Source organism: Pelodiscus sinensis, chromosome 28, assembly GCF_052426305.1.
Source record: "Pelodiscus sinensis isolate ZL-2025 chromosome 28, ASM5242630v1, whole genome shotgun sequence".
Classification (NCBI taxonomy): Eukaryota; Metazoa; Chordata; order Testudines; family Trionychidae; genus Pelodiscus; species Pelodiscus sinensis.
The window spans coordinates 5,981,855-6,002,828 of record NC_143079.1 but is presented as its reverse complement, the minus strand read 5'-3'; the positions used below and the strand labels follow the sequence as shown (position 1 = coordinate 6,002,828).

At 65.2% G+C, this 20,974-nt stretch overlaps 1 protein-coding gene across 4 annotated transcripts in view; it reads right to left on the bottom strand.

Moving 5' to 3' along the window:
• The window catches only part of LOC102461513 (actin filament-associated protein 1-like 2), a 30,178-nt gene that overhangs the window by 4,513 nt on the left and 4,691 nt on the right, over positions 1–20,974 (bottom strand). For 2 of the 4 annotated variants that reach the window (XM_075911029.2, XM_075911027.2), the window contains exons 2-14: positions 11,878–12,006; positions 10,405–10,608; positions 9,582–9,658; positions 7,485–7,575; positions 6,772–6,980; positions 5,156–5,335; positions 3,853–3,948; positions 3,288–3,387; positions 1,974–2,185; positions 1,595–1,716; positions 1,036–1,156; positions 823–904; positions 320–469 (exon numbers count right to left, since the gene is read on the bottom strand). In XM_075911029.2, the coding sequence (XP_075767144.2) occupies positions 320–469; positions 823–904; positions 1,036–1,156; positions 1,595–1,716; positions 1,974–2,185; positions 3,288–3,387; positions 3,853–3,948; positions 5,156–5,335; positions 6,772–6,980; positions 7,485–7,575; positions 9,582–9,658; positions 10,405–10,608; positions 11,878–12,006 (1,773 nt within the window). The remainder of the gene's footprint in view (positions 1–319; positions 470–822; positions 905–1,035; positions 1,157–1,594; positions 1,717–1,973; positions 2,186–3,287; positions 3,388–3,852; positions 3,949–5,155; positions 5,336–6,771; positions 6,981–7,484; positions 7,576–9,581; positions 9,659–10,404; positions 10,609–11,877; positions 12,007–20,974) is intronic. The other 2 variants (XM_075911028.2, XM_075911030.2) reach the window with 2 other exon arrangements.

Genomic DNA, 20,974 nt, shown 5'->3' with positions numbered 1-20,974 from the left:
AGATTCCTGGAGGTTAGGTCCATCAATGGCTATTAGCCAGGATGGGTAGGAACGGTGTCCCTAGCCTCTGTGTGTCTGGGATTGGATGACAGGAGAGGGATCATGTGAGGATTCCCTGTTGTGTTCCCTCCCTCTGGGGCATCTGGCATTGGCCACTGTGGGCAGAAACGATTCCGGGCTGGATGGACCTTTGTTCTGACCCAGTCTGGCCGTTCTTGTGCTCTCCTCGCCCGCTCTTGCACTAGGTAACTCATGCTGGCCCCTGCCAGAGGGGCACGGTGGGGTCAGCAGCCTGCCTGAGGCTGTGCAGCGACCGTACCGATGAAGAAATCCAAGCTGTCGGGAGCAGCTTTCCTCTCGGGCGGCGTCAGCGTCCGCTGGGACTGGAAAAAATCCCGGTTCCTCAGCTCTGGGGCCACCTGGACCCGCTGCTCGCTCGGAGCCTTGCCCGGGCTGGCTGGAGGTGTGGCTGGAAGAGCGCGGGAAGGAAGGGCTGTGTGACCGGGAGCACTCGGACAGGCTGAACCAACCTCGGCGTGTGGCCCAGGGGGATCCTGGACATGCCCGAGGCTAAGGGGGTGGGGCGCTCTGGAGCAGGCAATGCGAAGCAGAAGGGCACCGGTCTATGCAGCCCGCTAGCGCCAGCCTGCCCCAGGAAGGCAGTGATGCCCTCTCAGCCCGTGCCGCGGCGCGTGGGAGCCGAGCGGCGCTGGCACGTGGCCTCTCTCGGAGTGCGTGCCACGCGTGGCTGCTGTCGGACGCAGAGCCTGCCCCCTCGGGCCGCCACGGCCTTGCCACGCAGCAAGAGGGACTCTCGCTCACCGGTCTCCTCCGGGGCCCGGCCGGGAAGGGCAGACAGGAGCCTCTGCGGCTGGTCTTGGGAGGCTTTGTCCAAGCGCTGCTGCTGCAAAGAGAAGCCAGTGAGGAGCCGGTAGACGGTCCAGCCGGGCGCGCTGGCCCAGATCCCCTTGGGGGTGGCTCAGTCCGGCTGCCCTACGGCTTTGCCGGCCCAGGGCCTGGCTGTGTGGCGGTTACCAGCTGGCGCAGTAAATCCGCGTTGGAGTAGATGGGGCTGGGGTGCGTTGCCGGCGGGAGCTGCCCAAAGGGGTCGTCCATGTAGGTGTTGGGGGTCGGGAATCTGCGCAGCAGCAGGGCCCTGCGGGCAGAGCAAAGAGGCAGCCCCATGACACTGGGCACCCGTGGAGGGGGAGGGGGGTACTTTCCATGCTTAGCACCCGGGGGCCGTGAGCTCTGCGAGCCAGACGCAGTAGAGTCTGACGACTGCCATCTGGCTGCCCTATGCCTCTGAGCAGTAAATTCAGGGATCCGGACTCAACACGGGATGTCTCCAACATGGCTAGCACATGCTTCCGTCATGCACTAGTAACAGGCTCCCTGTGCCAGATGCAGGAGCAGCCAGATCCTGTGTACGGGGGCCCTGTCGCTGGAAAGACGCTGCCAGGGCCCCTGCCTTAGCAGAGGGGGAAGGAAAATGGGACGACAGCTAAGAAAGGGAGGCCAGCCTAAAGACATGGGGGAGGGGCTCTGAATGGGCGCGGGGTCTTGGGGGCCAGAGGGCTCGGGTTCTCCTTACCCCACAGGGGCAGAGTTGGGGGCCTCCCCAAGCACCGAGGTTTCATACGTGGAGGTTGATTCTGCTCCCTTCTCCCTCTGCAGGATCTTCAGCCAGACGTCCCTCTCGTCGTCCGAGTGGGTCTGCACCGGAGAAGGGGATGGAGCTCAGTTATCTCCTTGGGGCCAGAATCATCAGGGAGGGGCCAGCGAGAGGCCCTCCTCTGGGGACCGGCATCAGCTGGGCAGCGAGAAGGGCAGGACAAGAACTAGGAGCGACTGGGCACATGCCTGTCTACTGGTGGTGCACATCCGCACATGCCTTGGTGCACACATATTTATTCCGCGCATGGATGGCAATAGAGGGAATACGGGCCGGTTCGCGCAGCAGCACCACACACCTGCAGGACAACGACCTCTCTGCCTTGCTGGCTGAGGTAGATGTGACGGCGCTGGCCTGCGTCGGCCCCTGGGCTCACGTCGCTGCTCGCCAGCGGCACAGCGTATTCGGGGCTCTCGGTGCAGCCGGGGTCTCTGAACATCCGCACGGCGCCCTGCTCCACCCGGCACCAGAGCTTCTGCCACTGGCCGTTCCGCTGCACGTCCAGGAACCCTGCAAAGCGTCTCGTTAGGGGACGTCCTGCCCCCGCCTCCGCCATCGGGGAGAGGGCTCCGCAGTGCCCCACCCAGCACGGACCGCAGCTGCTGCCTCCGGAGCTCAGGAAAGCCTGGGGCTGAGGGCACGGGCTGTGTGTGCAGTTACCCCCATTGCATTGCCAATGCACCAGCCCCATGGCTGTTCTAGTGCTGGATCACCCCCCCCCCCCAGCTCTGCCAATGCACCAGCCTCCCCCCCAGGCTGTTCCAAACCTGGATCACCCCCCCAGCTCTGCCAATGCACCAGCCCCATGGCTATTCTAGTACTGGATCACCCCCCCCCCAGCTCTGCCAATGCACCAGCCCCATGGCTGTTCTAGTGCTGGATCACCCCCCCCCCCAGCTCTGCCAATGCACCAGCCCCATGGCTGTTCTAGTGCTGTATCACCCCCCCCCCCAGCTCTGCCAATGCACCAGCCCCATGGCTGTTCTAGTGCTGTATCACCCCCCCCCCCCCAGCTCTGCCAATGCACCAGCCCCATGGCTGTTCTAGTGCTGTATCACCCCCCCCCCCAGCTCTGCCAATGCACCAGCCCCATGGCTGTTCTAGTGCTGGATCACCCCCCCCCCCAGCTCTGCCAATGCACCAGCCCCATGGCTGTTCTAGTGCTGGATCACCCCCCCCCCCAGCTCTGCCAATGCACCAGCCCCATGGCTGTTCTAGTGCTGGATCACCCCCCCCCCAGCTCTGCCAATGCACCAGCCCCATGGCTGTTCTAGTGCTGGATCACCCCCCCCCCAGCTCTGCCAATGCACCAGCCCCATGGCTGTTCTAGTGTTGGATCACCCCCCCAGCTCTGCCAATGCACCAGCCCCATGGCTGTTCTAGTGCTGGATCACCCCCCCCCCAGCTCTGCCAATGCACCAGCCCCATGGCTGTATAGTGCTGGATCACCCCCCCCCAGCTCTGCCAATGCACCAAACCCCAGCTGTTCCAGCCCTGGAACACTTCCCCCTCTCCCCGCCAGCTCTGCCAATCCTCCAGCCCCCCGGCTGTTCCTGCCGTGGGTCCCGCAGGCAGGCGGCTCAGAACGGTGTCAGGCCGGGCCATGCCGCACCTCCTTTCGTTGGCTCGCCACTTGGCAGGCAGCCGGCTGCAGCGGGGCTGCCCGGGGAATTCTCCTCCTCGGAATCGGAGCCAGGCTGGGAACCAATCCCCTGAGAGAGACACGGGTGCCACAGGCTGTGATGGCTGGGCCGAGGGGAGTGGACAAGCAGGGGGAGTTTTCCCAGGCATGGGGGGAAGAGAGGGGGAAGCCTCATCACATGGGACCTTTCAAACCGCCCATGGCCTCACAAGGGCGTCTACCTCCCTCGAATTCTGCGGGCCACGCTGTGCCCTCAGGCCCAACTCCCCAGCAATGGGACCCCATATGGGCACCTCCCGTGGGTAGCAGCCGGCTGGGCCTGTTGTGGAAGGAGCCGCTGAGGACAGGGTGGGGTAGCAGGGCCTGGGAGTCAAGGTCTAGTCTCTTCTCTGCCACTGACTCACTGCGTGTCCGTGGCTATGTGATGTCCTCCCGTGCCTCAGTTTCCCTGCTGGAACAACGATGCTCACTTGGGTGGGGAGAGGGGCCGGGTCAGCACTCCAGGGTCCCAGAAACGGCTAAGGACCCTACTCACCTGGTGGGAGTCCCTGCCCTGGTCCGAGCTGGCCGCTGCTGGGGAGCTGGGGGCAGACAGCCTGCTGAGAGGAGAGCTGCTCACCTCCTCCATCACCTGCGAGAACGGGGCAGCATTACAGCCCCCGAAGGGGCAGCTGGGGGTCCTGCCCCCCAGGCGCAGCAGGAGCCCAGCCCCCTCAGCAGCAGAGTCACATCCCGGGGGTTGGAGCCCCCTTGTTTCTGCCACCCCCTTGGGAAACGCTGGGTGGGGATGCACCGCAGCCTGGGGAGAGGGGGCGCAGGCTGCCCCCCCCCAGCACAACTCCCCATGGCTGCTGTGGGAGGCTCCTGCAAACAACGGTCAGCACCCAGCTCGGCCTGCAGGGGGAGCCAGGCTACAACTTATGGACCCGACAGTGCCCCTCACCTCCCCCCAGCCACAGAGGGGAGGGGGCAGCGCAGGCCCCTGATTGGACAGTGGGTCCCACCCCCCGCAGAGGGGAGGGGGCAGCGCAGGATCCTGATTGGACAGTGAGTCCAACCCCCCACAGCAGGAGGGGGCAGCGCAGGCCCCTGATTGGACAGTGAGTCCTACCCCCCACAGAGGGGAGGGGGCAGTGCAGGACCCTGATTGGACAGTGGATCTCACCCCCTGCAGAGGGGAGGGGGCAGAACAGGCCCCTGATTGGACAGTGGGTCCCACCCCCCACAGAGGGGAGGGGGCAGCGCAGGATCCTGATTGGACAGTGGGTCCCACCCCCCGCAGAGGGGAGGGGGCAGCGCAGGATCCTGATTGGACAGTGGGTCCCACCCCCCGCAGAGGGGAGGGGGCAGCGCAGGATCCTGATTGGACAGTGAGTCCTACCCCCCGCAGAGGGGAGGGGGCAGCGCAGGATCCTGATTGGACAGTGGGTCCAACCCCCCACAGCAGGAGGGGGCAGCACAGGCCCCTGATTGGACAGTGAGTCCAACCCCCCACAGCAGGAGGGGGCAGCGCAGGCCCCTGATTGGACAGTGAGTCCTACCCCCCACAGAGGGGAGGGGGCAGTGCAGGACCCTGATTGGACAGTGGATCTCACCCCCTGCAGAGGGGAGGGGGCAGAACAGGCCCCTGATTGGACAGTGGGTCCCACCCCCCACAGAGGGGAGGGGGCAGCGCAGGATCCTGATTGGACAGTGGGTCCCACCCCCCGCAGAGGGTCTCCGACCCCACAGTGCCCCCCCTCCGGGGCTCCTGGGGTGGGGGAAGGGCCACGCTCCACCCTCCCGCTGCCCACGGCCCCCTCCGTGCCCAGCGCTGCCAGGGTGTAACACCTCCAAACCTTCCTCCAGTCCTCGGCCTGCTGGCGGCTCTGGAAACCCATCACCAGCCCCTCCGACGCCGCCCCCGTGATCTTCAGCACGTGCTGCATCTTCTTGCCGCGCTTGGCCTTGTAGGCCACGCGGCAGCCCCGCAGGTCCAGCTCCAGCACGGGCTGCAGGTCCTTGGCGCACTTGTAGCACTGCGGCGGCACAGGGCACGGCTCAGACAGCGCCCTGGCCAGAGAGCCTGGCCCGGGGCAACCCGGAGCCTCCCGCTGGGGCGCTGGAGCTCAAGGTGGAAGAGCAGAGGTCTTGAGGGGGGTCTGCAGGGTTAGGGATGGGAGGTCGGGATCTGGGGTCTTCGGGGTTGTGAGTTTAGGGTGTCACGGTTGGGGGGACATGGGTTCACAGTTGGGTCAGGATTGGGGGATGGAGTTCAGGGTTCAGGGTGTGGGAGGATGGGGGTGCAGGACAGGGGGACAAGGTTAGGTATTCAGGAGGTCAGAGTCGGGGGGATGGAAGTTAGAAGTTCCTGATGCAGGAGGATGGAGGTTCAGGGTTGGGGTTTAGGAGTGAGGATTGGGGGACAGGAGTTTAGTATCGGGGGCTTAGGGGTGAAGATGAGGGTGGGAGTTAGGGATCTAGGAGGGCAGGGTGGGGGGATGGGGGTTCAGGATGTGGAAGGATAGGGGTTTAGGGATGAGGATGGGGGGGGAATGGGGATTAAGGAGGGCAGGGTGGAGGCTGGAGATTGGGGTTCAGGATATGGGGGTTTAGGGATGAGGATGGGGGTTAGGGATTTAGGCGGGCTGGGCTGGGGGTTAGGAGTTCAGGATGCAGGGGGATGGGGGTTTAGGGGAGAGGATGGGGGTTAGGGATTTAGGAGGGCTGGGCTGGGGGATGGGGGTTTAGGGATGAGGATGGGGGTTAGGGATTTAGAAGGGCTGGGGGTTAGGGGTTCAGGATGTGGGGGATGGGGGTTTAGGGATTTAGGAGGGCTGGGCTGGGGGTTAGGGGTTCAGGATGTGGGGGATGGGGGTTTAGGGGAGAGGATGGGGGTTAGGGATTTAGGAGGGCAGGGCTGGGGGTTCAGGATGTGGGGGATGGGGGTTTAGGGGAGAGGATGGGGGTTAGGGATTTAGAAGGGCTGGGAGTTAGGGGTTCAGGATGTGGGGGATGGGGGTTTAGGGGAGAGGATGGGGGTTAGGGATTTAGGAGGGCAGGGCTGGGGGTTCAGGATGTGGGGGATGGGGGTTTAGGGGAGAGGATGGGGGTTAGGGATTTAGAAGGGCTGGGGGTTAGGGGTTCGGGATGGGGGTTTAGGGGAGAGGATGGGGGTTAGGGATTTAGGAGGGCAGGGCTGGGGGTTCAGGATGTGGGGGGATGGGGGTGCAGGGTCTGCAGGTCTGGGGCGTAGGGCACTTGCCGGCTCAGGGCAGCGGATGCCTCTACCACTCTGTTTATTCTCCAGCTCTTCCCCACGCCCACCTCCACTTCCCTGCTGTCTTTGCCCTGAGGCACCGGCCGCCAGGCCCTCTCCTGCACCGGCCTGTCCCCAACCCGGCCACCTGGTCTCCTCAGCAGGGGCGAGGGAAGCCCTGTCTCCTCCTGGCAGTGCCCCCGCCCCGCTGCTCACCAGCAGGGCGTGCTCCCGGATGATGAACAGCTGCTTGGCCCACTGCCCCAGCCAGCGTTTCCTCCAGAGGAAGCCGCAGAGCTGGGCCTCGGGGCGCGCGGGGGCCTCGGCGGCGGGTGGCCACTGGATGTAGTGCGCCCGGTCCTTCACGCAGTCGTCGTCCTCGCCGTACGACTCGTAGTGGCTGCTGTCAGTGTCCCCGCCACCCGCTGCGCACACAGACGGATGGCGCTCAGCAGGCGCCTGGCCAAGGAGATGCAGGGGGGGCCCGTCGGGAAGGGGCTGGGAAGGGGGCGCGTGCCTTGCCGCCGGAGCCACGCAAGGAGCCTTGGGAAGTTTCAACGCCAGTTCCCACACGGAGGGGGGAGGGCAGCAGATGTGTCACGGGCACTGTTCCCTCTAACCGTTTTCTTCCGTGTGCGGAATATTTTTTTTCTAGGCAGGTGCGAGTGTGCACCACCAACAGAAACACAAAGCGACCTGCAGGTGCTCTGCCCATCCTCTGGGCGGCACTGGAAACTCTCCGGAGCGGCCGCCCACGCGCCCACGTACAGGGAACGCCGGCAGGGAGAGAGGAACCCCAGGCGTGCAAAGTGCAGCGGGGGTGCCCCGTGCGAGAGCTGGGCAGCACACCCGGCCCAGCCTCCCCAGCTGCTGTACCCTGGTCCCTCCTGCAGATTGCAGCGAGCCAGGGGTGCCACGGGGCTGGTTACCTGGGCTCACGTGTCCCCCCGGGCTGATGGGTTCTGCCTCCTCGTAGGAGTCCTCAGCGGGCAGGCTGGGCAGGGTGCCCAATGGCTTGGTCTAGAAAGAGCAGGGAGAGCTCAACACAGCACGCAGGGCATGGGGGAGGCAGGATCAGGGTCCGTCGGGGACGGGGGGCTCTGCCTGCCAGCCCCCTGGGAGCTCAGGAGAGGGCCCAGGAGCTGTGTATGCCCCCCCTCCCCAGAGCAGTTGCTCTTTCCCCCTCTCTCCGTTTCAGGCTGCGGGGGGCTCGGAGCCCACCTGGATCCCCCCCAGCCTGCCCTCGCCCTGCTCCCGGGGCCTGGGCAGAGCGTCTGCCGCTTGGAGTCCCGCATCTGGCCAGGACTGAGATGAAAGAGCCTTTGATGCCCGCGGCTCGGATTTCTGCTTCCTTCCCGGCTCACATGCCCCTCGAGCGGCCTCTCTGCTTACTCGGCCTCTGCTGCCTTCACGCTGGGGAGCTCCCAAATTCGCTGCTTCTGAAACCCGTCAGCGGCCTGTCGCTCTGGCCCAGGACGCTGCCAATAGCCTCCCGGGGGTGGTTCTCCGCCCCCCGGCTCCTGCGACCTCATCTGGAGCCCACGTTGTCCTGCCCCCCACCACTCCCGCCGGCCCGGGGGAGGCGGCTGCGGCACTCGGCTGGCGCTGCGTGGCTGCTCCGAGGGGCGCGGGGAAACGCCAGGGCGGCGCCCGAGCCCCCCGCCGCACAAGCAAGGCCGGGTCCCGCCGCTTCCGCAGGGCTCCGCGGCCTGGGAACACGCCGCGTCTCTGCTGCGCACGGCGGGCAGCTCCCCGGCCGCAGCCAACGAAACCGGTGCCTGCCATGCAACATGCCACGGGACATCCCCCCCGCTGAGGCCTGCAGCGCCATGTGCCATTCGCCGCAGGCTCTGCCCCTCGGGCAACGCGACACGTCCTGCAGCGTGCAACGCGACACGTCTTGCAGCGTGCAACGCGACACGTCCTGCAGCGTGCAACGCGACTCGTCCTGCAGCGTGCAACGCGACACGTCCTGCAGCGGGCAACGCGACACGTCTTGCAGCGTGCAACGCGCCACGTCCTGCAGCGTGCAACGCGACACGTCCTGCAGCGTGCAACGCGACACGTCTTGCAGCGTGCAATGCGACACGTCTTGCAGCGTGCAACGCGACACATCCTGCAGCGTGCAACGCGACACGTCCTGCAGCGTGCAACGCGCCACGTCCTGCAGCGTGCAACGCGACAGGTCCTGCAGCGTGCAACGCGACAGGTCCTGCAGCGTGCAACGCGCCACGTCCTGCAGCGTGCAACGCGACACGTCCTCTTGCATGTGCATGTGCGACCGAGGGTGCGGCGCGTGTCCCTCCCTGCAATGCAGCGCACCCGCGTCGGCCGCATCCTGCGCCTCTCTTGCCCCCGCAGGACAACGGCCCCGATTCTGCACATCCCCGGAGGCAAGAAAACGCGCCCAGGGATCCTGCCCGCGGGTGGGTTGCTCCTCGGGCACGTGATACCGAGTGGGGGGGAGCGGAGACCCCTGCACACCCCTCTCTGGACAGCTCCCAGTTTGTGCTGCAGGCGCTCTTGGGCCTTTCCGCTTCCTCAGTGATCTCATGGCCAAACCATCTGCTCTTGTGGGCTGGGCCCAGGGCCCAAGGAGAGCCCTTCCTCAGGCGGGGCAGTGGGGCAGGGAGGCCTCTAATCCCCTCTCAGCCTGTCACCCCAAACCCCAGCCATGGAGGCCTTGGGATCGGCGACACCCCTTGACAGCTGGGAGACCAAGCAGCAGAATCCGGCCGCCCTCATCGGTGACACGTCGCCCCCACTCCCCTGCCTGCAGCCCGCGCTGGTCTGGTCGTGGGGACAAACCTCCCCGCAGCCCTTCTTGGCCTGCCTGGCTCCCCCCGGGCTGGGGACGGCGCTCGCGCCGGGAAGCTCCGAGGAATGACACGCAGCCCGGGCCCGGCTGGACAGGCAGAGCTGGCAGGCTGCATGGGAACATTCCTCGCCACGCTCCCTGCGCCAAGCGGGCAGCGAGGCCTGGGATCTGGGCCGGGGCTCCCTCTCCCGGCGCGCCCCAGACTTACGCCACCCGGGGAGCACTGGCCGTTGGCGGTGGGCGGGTCCCACTCTCCCCTTCCCGGCGGCTCTGGGGACGACATCGCTGCCGAGAAAGATCACGGTTAAGAACGTTTCGAGGGGGGCCCGTTGCAGCCGGGAGCCCCCGTGCGGGTGCCGCGGGGTGCCGGGGCTGTGCCCAACGGGGGCCAAAACGCCGCGCCAACGCGTCAGACCCAGCACCTGGAGCTGGAGAAGCCAGATCCAGCTCCCTGGGAGCCAACGCAAGCGAGGCGAGGCCCAAGCATTGGGGATCGTCCCGCCGGCGTCACTAAGGGACCCCGGCTTGCAAATCTGCTCCCTGAGGCTGGGCCCCCCGGATTCTTGGGCCTCCCCACAGTGCAGGGAGCCCCAGGGGCTCTACAGCCACGGGCGGCACGGACGTGCCCCTTGGGGTCCCCGCTGTCGGGCTTCGGTGCTTTGCAGCCGGGCTGAGCCTCTAGACTGGGTGGCTGCCTTGTGAGCACCCTGCAGCCAAAGCAGAGTCCTGCCTCCATCCCAAGGGCCGACATTTCAAACACGCCCGGGGCCAGGCCCACGTGTGTCTCAGCTGAACTCAGAGCCACCCGGCCCGATTCTGATCTTATGCATGGGGGGCTCGGGCATGGGCGGCTGGTGAGGGCCCAGCTGGGGAAGGCAAGCCCGCCCCCTAGCCCCAACCCCGCCCCTTCTGCCTGAGGCCCCGCCCCTGGAGCCAAGCCCCGCCCACCCCCAGCCAGATCCTTCCTGGCCACCTGGAGAGCCGAGCTGTGGCCACGGCCCCAGTCCTCCCCAGCGCCCATGTGCTCGGACCTGCCCTGGAGTCACTGCGCTCCCCGGCGCCGTCCCCGAGAGCAGGGCCTGGCCTGACGTCTAGGACGACCTCCCGCTCTTCGCCCGCCTCCTCTCCCGGCCGCCGCTCACCTTGGCGCGGGCTCCGGCCCGCCGGCGTGGGGACGGCGCTGCTCCCCGAGGAGGGCGGGATGCAGCGCATGATCATGTACTCTGCATCCTCTGCTGCAGGGAAAGAGGCGACGCGGGGTCACGGGCGGGGGCGGGAAGCAGACAGGTGGGGGAGCAAAGCCCCGGGATCGGGCTGCTGCTCCGGATGGGGTCGGATGCCTGGGCGGGCAGGTGCTGGGGGCTTCCAGATACTCCCCCATGGCCCTCAGATCCTGGAGCCTCGGACAGGGACTGGTCCAAGCCTGAGTCCAGAAACGGCTCGTCCGTCTCCGCGAGGCTGCAGGCATACAGGGGGCGGAGCATTGCGGCTCCTTGCACCCGCCCTCGGTGGGCTCCGGGAGGCTGGGGCTGCGTGTCACCCGCCCTCCCTGTGTTCTGGGACCAGGGAGCCCAGGGCCACGGGCCTTCCTCCCGCCGCATGGTGCAGGGGGCGTGGCCTGAGCAGAAGGGGCGGGGCTGGGGACGTGCCCGATCTGTGAAGAGCTGGAGGGAGCAGGTTGCAGCCACCCCACTGGCGGATATCCACCCCCCCGGGCAAAGGAGGGATGTGAAAAATCGTTGAATCTGGTAACCGTGTAACCGGTTCCCTGCACCGGGGGCTCTGCCGTGTAAAGCTTTGCTTCCGGCTGCAGAGTCCGCGGTGAAACCCTCCTGGGTGCAGGGCTCTGCCAGCCCCTGCCGGCCTGGCTCCCAGGGGGCGGAGCAGGGAGCCGGCTCTGGGGCAGGAGTGTAACCGATACCATTAACCAACAAGCATCAGCTTATCAATGAAACGCCTCCAGCATGGGTTCCCACTGGGGGGCGTGAAGAAATTCCAGGGGGGCGCGAGGTGACTCAGCCCCCCCCATCAAGTTTTCTGCCCCGGTCAGTTCTTTTTTGTTTTTTTGGTGATAAACAAGTTTGGCTGCTATTTTGGGGGGGGGGGCGTGAGGGTTTTTCAAAAATCAAAAAGGGGGGTGTGATGCCGAAAAGTTTGGGAACCCCTGGGCTACAGGCCCCCATCCCCAGGGCAAACCCACAGTGCAGCCGGGACGCAGACCGGGGTCAGGTGACGACTGGGGCATAGGTCGGAAAAGGGACTCGACGGAACCAGCTCCCGGCAGGCGCCGAGGGGCAATCTCATTGGCCCAGAGCGCGCCCGGCTGGATAATGAAAGATCCAGAGAGCCCAACCCAAAGGAGCCGGCCAGTCTCCCGGGAGCCCGGCGCGCCCGTGGAAACGGCAGGTTCCCTCTTGTGGGGCTAGCGGGATACGGCCGCCCCCGTGGGTCGTGGGCACCGTGTCACCTGTCTCCGAAGCCCCCCGCGGCAGCAGGGTACATACACGGAGGGCGCTGCAGCCTGGCCAGCAGCTCCGCGAGGGATTTCTTCTTGGCCTGAGCAAGGGAGCTGAGGCTCTCCCGGTCCAGGATCAGCAGGAAGGCCTCTAGGTCCGAGAGGAGCGTGTCCAGATCTGCAGGCGACACAAGGAGCCGGGCAGTTCCCCGGGGAGCCCCACTCGGTCACGCCAGGGCCGGGTGCCGATCGAGCCGACCCCCGGCCAATGCCCTAGAGCCACCCCGCTGAGTGCTCGGCGCTCTGGGCAGGTCAACGCGCCGGGGTGTTTCCAAGAGCCTTTCAACCTGGACAAGGAGCAGAGAAAAGGCCCTTTGCCCTCCCGCTGGCTATGGCCTGCTCTCCGGCCCAGAACCGGCTCCTTGTGTCCACGGGCCATCTGGGGCCGGTCGGCCGCGTTGCTCCATCTCCTGCACCTGACCCCGCCGCGCCGCACAAGCCTGCTATTCAGAGAGGGACACAAGAGGTGCCCAGAGCCGCTGGGGGAGGGGGGCGGGGGGCAGAAGGGGGCGACAAGGAGAGAAGAAGCAGCCGCGGGAGACTGAAGGCCCTTTATGTCTGCGCTAAAAGAGCAGGCTTGTCTGGGGTCTGGGCTCTTTGAGAGGAGAGATGAATGTGGGGTTTGACTGGCAGGAGGCGCCTTTAACTCCGTGTGTCCTGACGGGCAGCGAGCGAGTCCCCCGTCCCCGGGCTGGCAGCGGAGCGCCCCCGGCAGGCAGGCAGGCAGGGCGAAGCTGCAGAGGCCGCTGGCAAGTTCTCTGGCGACCTCTTTCCTTTTGTTCCCAGCATCCCGGGGCTAGTGAGGCATCGTCACCCAGGCTGCAGCCTGGAGGCGGCCTCTGTACCCCTCCCTTCCCGGGACCCCCTCTCTCCGACAGCGGGGCAATTGTGCCCTGCCAGCGTCCGCTCGCCGGCGTCCCACGCCCGCAAAGGAGGGAGGGGACAAGGGGAAGGAGGGAAGCCGACACCGCAGCTAGCAGCCGGGCTGGTGAAGGCTGGTGCGTTCCCTGTGCAATGCAGAGCGTTCGCCCGCCGCCCCCGCGCACAGCTTGGGGAGAGGAAGAAAAGCCCCCGACCGGCCGAGAACAAAGGCAAAGCCCAGGGCGAGCCGGGCCGACTGGCTGCCCCTCTGTTACGAGGGGGAAACCGAGGCACTGAGCGAGGTGGCATCTTGCTCAGTGCGGGACAGCGAGTAAGGGACAGAGCTGGGAAGGGAGGCGTTGCTCCCTGCTCTAGCCACTAGGCAACACTGCCTCCCAGAACAGGGCGAAGGACCCAGGGGTCTGATTTCTCCTTTCGCCCAGCCCCTCACTGAATGAACCCAGGAGTCCTGCCTCCCAGGCCCACACCCCCCAAGCCTGCTCTGCAGAGGGACCGAGCGCCCGCCGCTCCCACGGACACCCGCTGAATCTGTGGGCCCTCAGCACCCAAAGCCTAGGACTTTGGGGGTTGGGTTTGCTCGTCCCCGCCCGGCTTTGCCCCGTGGCCAGTGGCAGCCCCTCGTTCCAGACAGTCTGGCCCCGGGGGCAGGCCCAGAAAGGGGCCGGGGGCTTGAGCCGAAGCCTGGGAATCCGCCCTCGCCAGGCGATGGCTGGGTCGGTGCCTTCTGAACCCCGTTTGAACCCCGGCTCGGGTCACAAGCTCCGTGAGCCACCAGCAGGGACCCGACACAGGCCCACAAAGGGGCGCGGTGTCTGCCCTACGTCCCCGCACCAATTCTCTGTGTCACACAACGCAAGGGGGGCTCCCCCCCAGTCAGTTTACCACCCCCCCTGCCCTCTGCTCCGGGGGCCTGACATCACCGGCCGACCCCTCCTCACCGTGCTGCCCCAGCCCCACTTCCCGCCCCGCGGAGCCCCGGGCTGGGCTGCCCATGTTCCCGTCCGGGAGGGGGCCACGCCGGCCGCCCCCTCCCGCACCCGCCCCGCCGTGCATCTGGAAACGCTTTGCCTCTGCCTTCTCGGCACGGCTCCGGACGGCCCCAGGCTCACTCCCCGCTCCCAGCTGTGCTAAAACGTTGCAGGCCCCGCTGACGACACCCGCTGGTTCTTGGCCCGGGGCCCAGGCGGCCTTTTCGTTGTTCCCCCCCCAGCCCGGAGGCTCCCTCGTCGGCTCCCTTGAACGGAAAGCTGCAATTTGCCACCTGGAAGAGTTGGGTGCGGGGCATGCGACCCCGTTCTGCCCTGCCAGGGCAAGCCCCACCTCCGGCCTCCTCAGCTCCCCCACCGGAGACTCCCCCTCAACCCCCCCCTTGGTCCCACCCAAAGAGGGAGTCCTCCGCCCCCCCATGGGACCCCCCTCATTCCCCCCCCCTCGGTCCCACCCAAAGAGGGAGTCCTCCGCCCCCCCGGGGAACCCCCCTCAGCCCCCCCCTCGGTCCCACCCAAAGAGGGAGTCCTCCTCTCCCCCGGGGAACCCCCCTCAGCCCCCCCCTCGGTCCCACCCAAAGAGGGAGTCCTCCGCCCCCCCATGGGACCCCCCTCAGCCCCCCCCTTGGTCCCACCCAAAGAGGGAGTCCTCCGCCCCCCCAGGGAACCCCCCTCAGCCCCCCCCTCGGTCCCACCCAAAGAGGGAGTCCTCCGCCCCCCCAGGGAACCCTCCTCAGCCCCCCCCTCGGTCCCACCCAAAGAGGGAGTCCTCCGCCCCCCCAGGGAACCCTCCTCAGCCCCCCCCTCGGTCCCACCCAAAGAGGGAGTCCTCCGCCCCCCCAGGGAACCCCCCTCAGCCCCCCCCTCGGTCCCACCCAAAGAGGGAGTCCTCCGCCCCCCCAGGGAACCCTCCTCAGCCCCCCCCTCGGTCCCACCCAAAGAGGGAGTCCTCCGCCCCCCCAGGGAACCCTCCTCAGCCCCCCCCTCGGTCCCACCCAAAGAGGGAGTCCTCCGCCCCCCCAGGGAACCCCCCTCAGCCCCCCCTCGGTCCCACCCAAAGAGGGAGTCCTCCGCCCCCCCGGGGAACCCCCCTCAGCCCCCCCCGGAGACTCCCCCCTCGGTCCCACCCAAAGAGGGAGTCCTCCGCCCCCCCAGGGAACCCCCCTCAGCCCCCCCCTCGGTCCCACCCAAAGAGGGAGTCCTCCGCCCCCCCGGGAAACCCCCCTCAGCCCCCCCCTCGGTCCCACCCAAAGAGGGAGTCCTCCGCCCCCCCAGGAACCTTCCTGCCCCTGCAGGGGAGTGGGACAGGGCCAGACCCCAACTGACTCTATGCCCTGGGTCTCCCCCCCGGAGGGGACGAGCCACAAGGCAGCCCAGGGGCCCTGCTCCCCACGGCGGGCATGGGGCCCACTGCTCTCTGGACCCTTCGGCGCCAGGAGGAAGTGCCGGGTTATGGGGCCTGCGGGCAGAGCTGTGCTCACCCCAGGCCTTTGTCTCTGGGTCTGAGGGGCAGGGTAGAAGATGGCTCCCCATGGCTCTTCCCTGGGGAGTCGCTGGACACATCATGGTCAACAACAGCTCCCACAGACCCCCCCCCCCCACACACAACCCCGGAGAGGGGCCCCAGCCCCCGAGGGGGAGGCAGCAAGACTTTTACAGGCCCCAGACACACCCCACTGCCCCCCCCGGCACACAGTACACCGCCCCCAGACACACCCCACTGCCCCCCCCCCCAGCACACGGTACAGCGCCCCCAGACACACCCCACTGCCCCCCCCCCGGCACACGGTACAGCGCCCCCAGACACACCCCACTGCCCCCCCCGGCACACGGTACAGCGCCCCCAGACACACCCCACTGCCCCCCCCGGCACACGGTACAGCGCCCCCAGACACACCCCACTGCCCCCCCCCGGCACACGGTACAGCGCCCCCAGACACACCCCACTGCCCCCCCCGGCACACGGTACAGCGCCCCCAGACACACCGCACTGCCCCCCCCGGCACACGGTACAGCGCCCCCAGACACACCGTACTGACCCCCCGGCACACGGTACAGCGCCCCCAGACACACCCCACTGCCCCCCCCCCCTGGCACACGGTACAGCGCCCCCAGACACACCGCACTGCCCCCCCCGGCACACGGTACAGCGCCCCCAGACACACCGTACTGACCCCCCGGCACACGGTACAGCGCCCCCAGACACACGGTACAGCGCCCCCAGACACACCCCACTGCCCCCCCCCGGCACACGGTACAGCGCCCCCAGACACACCGTACTGACCCCCCGGCACACGGTACAGCGCCCCCAGACACACCGCACTGCCCCCCCCGGCACACGGTACAGCGCCCCCAGACACACCGCACTGCCCCCCCCGGCACACGGTACAGCGCCCCCAGACACACCGTACTGACCCCCCGGCACACGGTACAGCGCCCCCAGACACACCCCACTGCCGCCCCCCCGGCACACGGTACAGCGCCCCCAGACACACCGCACTGCCCCCCCCGGCACACGGTACAGCGCCCCCAGACACACCGTACTGACCCCCCGGCACACGGTACAGCGCCCCCAGACACACCGCACTGCCCCCCCCGGCACACGGTACAGCGCCCCCAGACACACCGTACTGACCCCCCGGCACACGGTACAGCGCCCCCAGACACACCCCACTGCCCCCCCCCGGCACACGGTACAGCGCCCCCAGACACACCCCACTGCCCCCCCCCGGCACACGGTACAGCGCCCCCAGACACACCCCACTGCCCTCCCCCCGGCACACGGTACAGCGCCCCCAGACACACCCCACTGCCCCCCCCCCCCCCCCGGCACACGGTACAGCGCCCCCAGACACACCCCACTGCCCTCCCCCCGGCACACGGTACAGCGCCCCCAGACACACCGCACTGCCCCCCCCGGCACACGGTACAGCGCCCCCAGACACACCGTACTGACCCCCCGGCACACGGTACAGCGCCCCCAGACACACCACACTGCCCCCCCCCCCCGGCACACGGTACAGCGCCCCCAGACACACCGCACTGCCCCCCCCCCCGGCACACGGTACAGCGCCCCCAGACACACCCCACTGCCCTCCCCCCGGCACACGGTACAGCGCCCCCAGACTCACCGCACTGCCCCCCCCGGCACACGGTACAGCGCCCCCAGACACACCGCACTGCCCCCCCCGGCACACGGTACAGTGCCCCCAGACACACCGCACTGCCCCCCCCCTCCCGGCACACGGTACAGCGCCCCCAGACACACCGCCTGGAACCCAGGTGGAGGCTCAGGGAGATGCTCCTCCACAGGCTCGCGGCGGCCCTGGGAGGTCACCCCCTGGGAGCCAGGCACAAGGGCAAGGGAGGGGAGAGATTGCATCACGTCCCTCCTCTGCCCTGGCCTGGCACGGCGGGAGGTGGGGCAGGCAGTTTCTCAGCAGCGAGTCTATCAGACGCAGCCGCCCTGCCCGCTGCTTGGCACAGAGCCCTGGAGACGAAGGCTCCATCCTCACACACCAGCCGGGATGAGCAGCGCCCACAGCTAGGGTTTTGCTTCTACTGGTGGTGCACATTCCCACCTGCCTCGGCGCACATTAAAAAATTATTCCACACGCGGCTGGACAAGATGAGAGGGAACACTGGCGCCAACTCACACCCCATGCTCCATTTCCAAACAATGAACGAAATCTACCAGGGAGATTTCATCCCTGTGGGAAACCGGGAGCAGCTGTCCCCCATGGGACGTTATCTGGCTATTCTGAAGGGGTTCATCCCACTTCCTTTGGGGGCTACTCTACAGCCTCCCAGGGCGTGTGCAGCCTGTACTTCTCTTGGTGCCGCAGGGCACAGAACAAAGTGTATCACTAGAGGGACCCCTGGCAGACACACAAACACTGGCTTTGAGCTAGGGCAGGTTGGCCCATGGCAGCACAGGCAGTGGGACGGGCTAGCCTCCCAAATCACGATCTACAAGCCTCTGCGGCTATCCGGCTCCGTTCAGCACCGGCCCCGCCAACGCAAGCAAATGCATGGGCACGTGACCTGGAACTACGTGGACAAACCAACAGATATTTCCTCTGATCCTGTCCAGCCACATGTGGAATAATTTTTTACTGTGCGCCAAGGCACGTGCGAAGGTGCACCACCATAGACACCCAGGGGCACCTGCTTCTGCTCTTGCCGGTGCCCTTTTCCAGTGCCCCTCTGCACTCACGCTCTCCAGCGGCAGACCGGGTTGCAGTGCAGGGCAGGCTGCTGCCTCCGGGCCGCGGGAACGGCAGACCCTGTGGTGTGACAACGGGGCCTTGCTCGGCGCACGCAGCGTAGGGAAACGGGCTGGCTGCGTCACAGGATGGCCAAGCCGAGGGGGAGGCTCCGACGGCTCCCAAACTCCTGTGCTGCCGGGAAAGCCTGATCCGGGGCTGCCGGGTGCGCAGAAGCGAGACGGCCCCCGCTCCCCGCCCATCTCCCGAGCCCTGGCTCATAAAACAGAAGGACTCACTGTGCTGTATCCTCCCACCACAGCCCGGCGCGGCAGGCTGCGGATCTGGGGTCCCGTGCTCCTCCCGGGGCCAGGAAAGCCGAAGTCCTGTTTCACCCAGGCATTCCAGTTTCCGATCCGGCCACGCCGGTCAGGAACACAGAACGGCGTGTCTGCCCCTCCCCGCCCACTCCCTGACCCGCAGGTCGGGCCACGCAGCTGTTCGAGCGAGGAACTGGCCCCACCCATCTCCCCTCTCTGCCGTGCTAGAGGGGACCGACCGGCCTTCTGGATCAGTATCCCTGCTACTCCAGATGGGCCCCTTGGTAGCCACCACTCCTTGCTGCCCCAGGCCAACCAACAGGGGAGGGGTAGCACATTGGTTTGAGCATCAGCCTGCTAAATAGAGGGTTGTGAGCTCAATCCTTGAGGGAACCATTTAGGGATCTGGGGCAAATCTGTGAGGGATGGTGCTTGGTCCTGCTATGAAGGCAGGGGACTACACTAGATGACCTCTCAAGGTCCCTTCCAGCACTAAGACAGGTACAGGCAGTCCCCTGGTTACATGGATCTGACTTATGTCGGACCCCTACTTAAGAACAGGGTGAGGGAACCCCACACTAGCTGCACCCCTCCCCCCCCAGCAGGCTGCAGTGGTCCCACTGCCTGCATCCTCCATGGTGAGAAAAGCCACTCCGTGTCTCCCTGGTCTGTGGGGGGGGTGCAGCTAGTGCACCCCCCCCCCCCCCCCAGCAGACAAGGCTTTTCTGGCCGACGCCTGGGGCAGAGCAGCTGGGATGCTGCTGGGTTGGTCCAGTAGCGCCGAGGGTCAGTGCTACCAGACCAACCCAGCAGCACCCCAGCTGCTCTACCCCAGGTGTCCACAAGTCAGCCACTGCTGAAACTGATCAGCAGCTGATTCCAGGAAGCCCGGGGCAAAGCAGCTCTGCCTCGGGCTTCCTGGAGTCAGCCGCTGGTCAGTTTCAGCAGCGGCTGAATCAGGGACACCTGGGGTACAATATGTACCAGTTCCGACTTACATACAAATTCAACTTAAGAACAAACCTACAGTCCCTATCTTGTACGTAACCCGGGGACTTCCTGTATATCAGTGAGGAAAAAACTATAAGGCTGTGTCTAGACTGGCCAGATTTTCCGGAAAATCAGCCGCTTTTCCAGAAAATCTTGCCAGCTGTCTACACTAGCCACTTGAATTTCCGCAAAAGCACTGACTTCCTACTGTCTGAAATCAGTGCTTCTTGCGGAAATACTATGCTGCTCCTGTTCAGGCAAAAGTCCCTTTTGCGCAAAGCTTTTGCGCAAAAGGGCCAGTGTAGACAGCTCAGATTTGTTTTCCACAAAAATGCCCCGATCGTGAAAATGGCGATCGGGGCTTTTTTGAGGAAAAGCGCGTCTAGACTGGGCACGGACGCTTTTCCGCAAAAAGTGCTTTTGCGGAAAAGCGTCCGTGCCAATCTAGATGCTCTTTTCCAAAAATGCTTTTAACAGAAAACTTTTCCGTTAAAAGCATTTCCGGAAAATCATGCCAGTCTAGACGCAGCCTAAGGGTGCATCTAGACTGGCAAGATTTTGTGCAAAATCTTGCCGCATGTCTACACTGGCCACGAGTATTTGCGCAAGAACACTGACTTTGTACTGTACAAAATCAGTGGTTCTTGCGCAAATACTTTGATGCTCCCGCTCAGGGATAAGCCCTCTTGCGCAAGAGGGCCAGTGTAGACAGGCAAGTTAATTTCTTGCACAAGAAAGCCCGATGGCTAAAATGGCCATCGGAGCTTTCTTGCACAACAGAGTGTCTACACTGGCACAGATGCTTTTGCGCAAAAGATGTCTTTTGCGCAAAAGCATCCGTGCCAGTGTAGACGCTCTCTTGCGCAAATACTTTTAATGGAAAAACCTTTCCGTTAAAAGTATTTGTGCGAAATCATGCCAGTCTAGATGCAGCCTAAATGTTTGAAGGCAAACTGATCCCTCTCAGAGGGTATATCTAGACTATAGGCTTCTGTCGACAAAGAGCATCTAGACAACATAAGGTTCTGCTGACAAAGGAAGTCGCTTTGTAGACATGACAGTGTAGACTCAAAGGAGGGGTGTAGATGCAATAACACCTTCTGTCGACAGAACTCTGTCAACAAGAGGCGTTATTCCTCGTAGAATGAGGTTTACTGCCGAGTTATGTCGACAGAACTTGGCAGTAGTGTAGACACAGGTAGGCTACGTCTACACTGGAATAGTATCAGAGGGGTAGCCGTGTTAGTCTGAATCTGCAAAAGCGACGAGGAGTCCTGTGGCACCTTAGAGACTAACTGAAGTGTAGGAGCATAAGCTTTCGTGGGCAAAGACCCACTTCGTCAGATGCATGATACACTGGAATTATTTTCCAAAAATGCTTAAAATGGAACAGTTTTCCGTTATAAGTATTTCCGGAAAAAGAGCGTCTACATTGGTAGGATGCTTTTCCGGAAAAGCCTTTTTTCCAGAAAAGTGTCCGTGGCCAATGTAGACGTGCTTTTCCGGAAAAAAGCCCCGATCACCATTTTCACGATCGGGGCTTTTTTCCGGAAAAGACTACTGTGCTGTCTACACTGGCCCTTTTCCGGAACAGTTTTCCAGAAAACGGACTTTTGCCCAAGCGGGAACTGCATAGTTTTTCCGGAAAAGCAGCTGATTTCTTATAGTAGATTGTCAGTGCTTTTCCAGAAATTCAAGGGGCC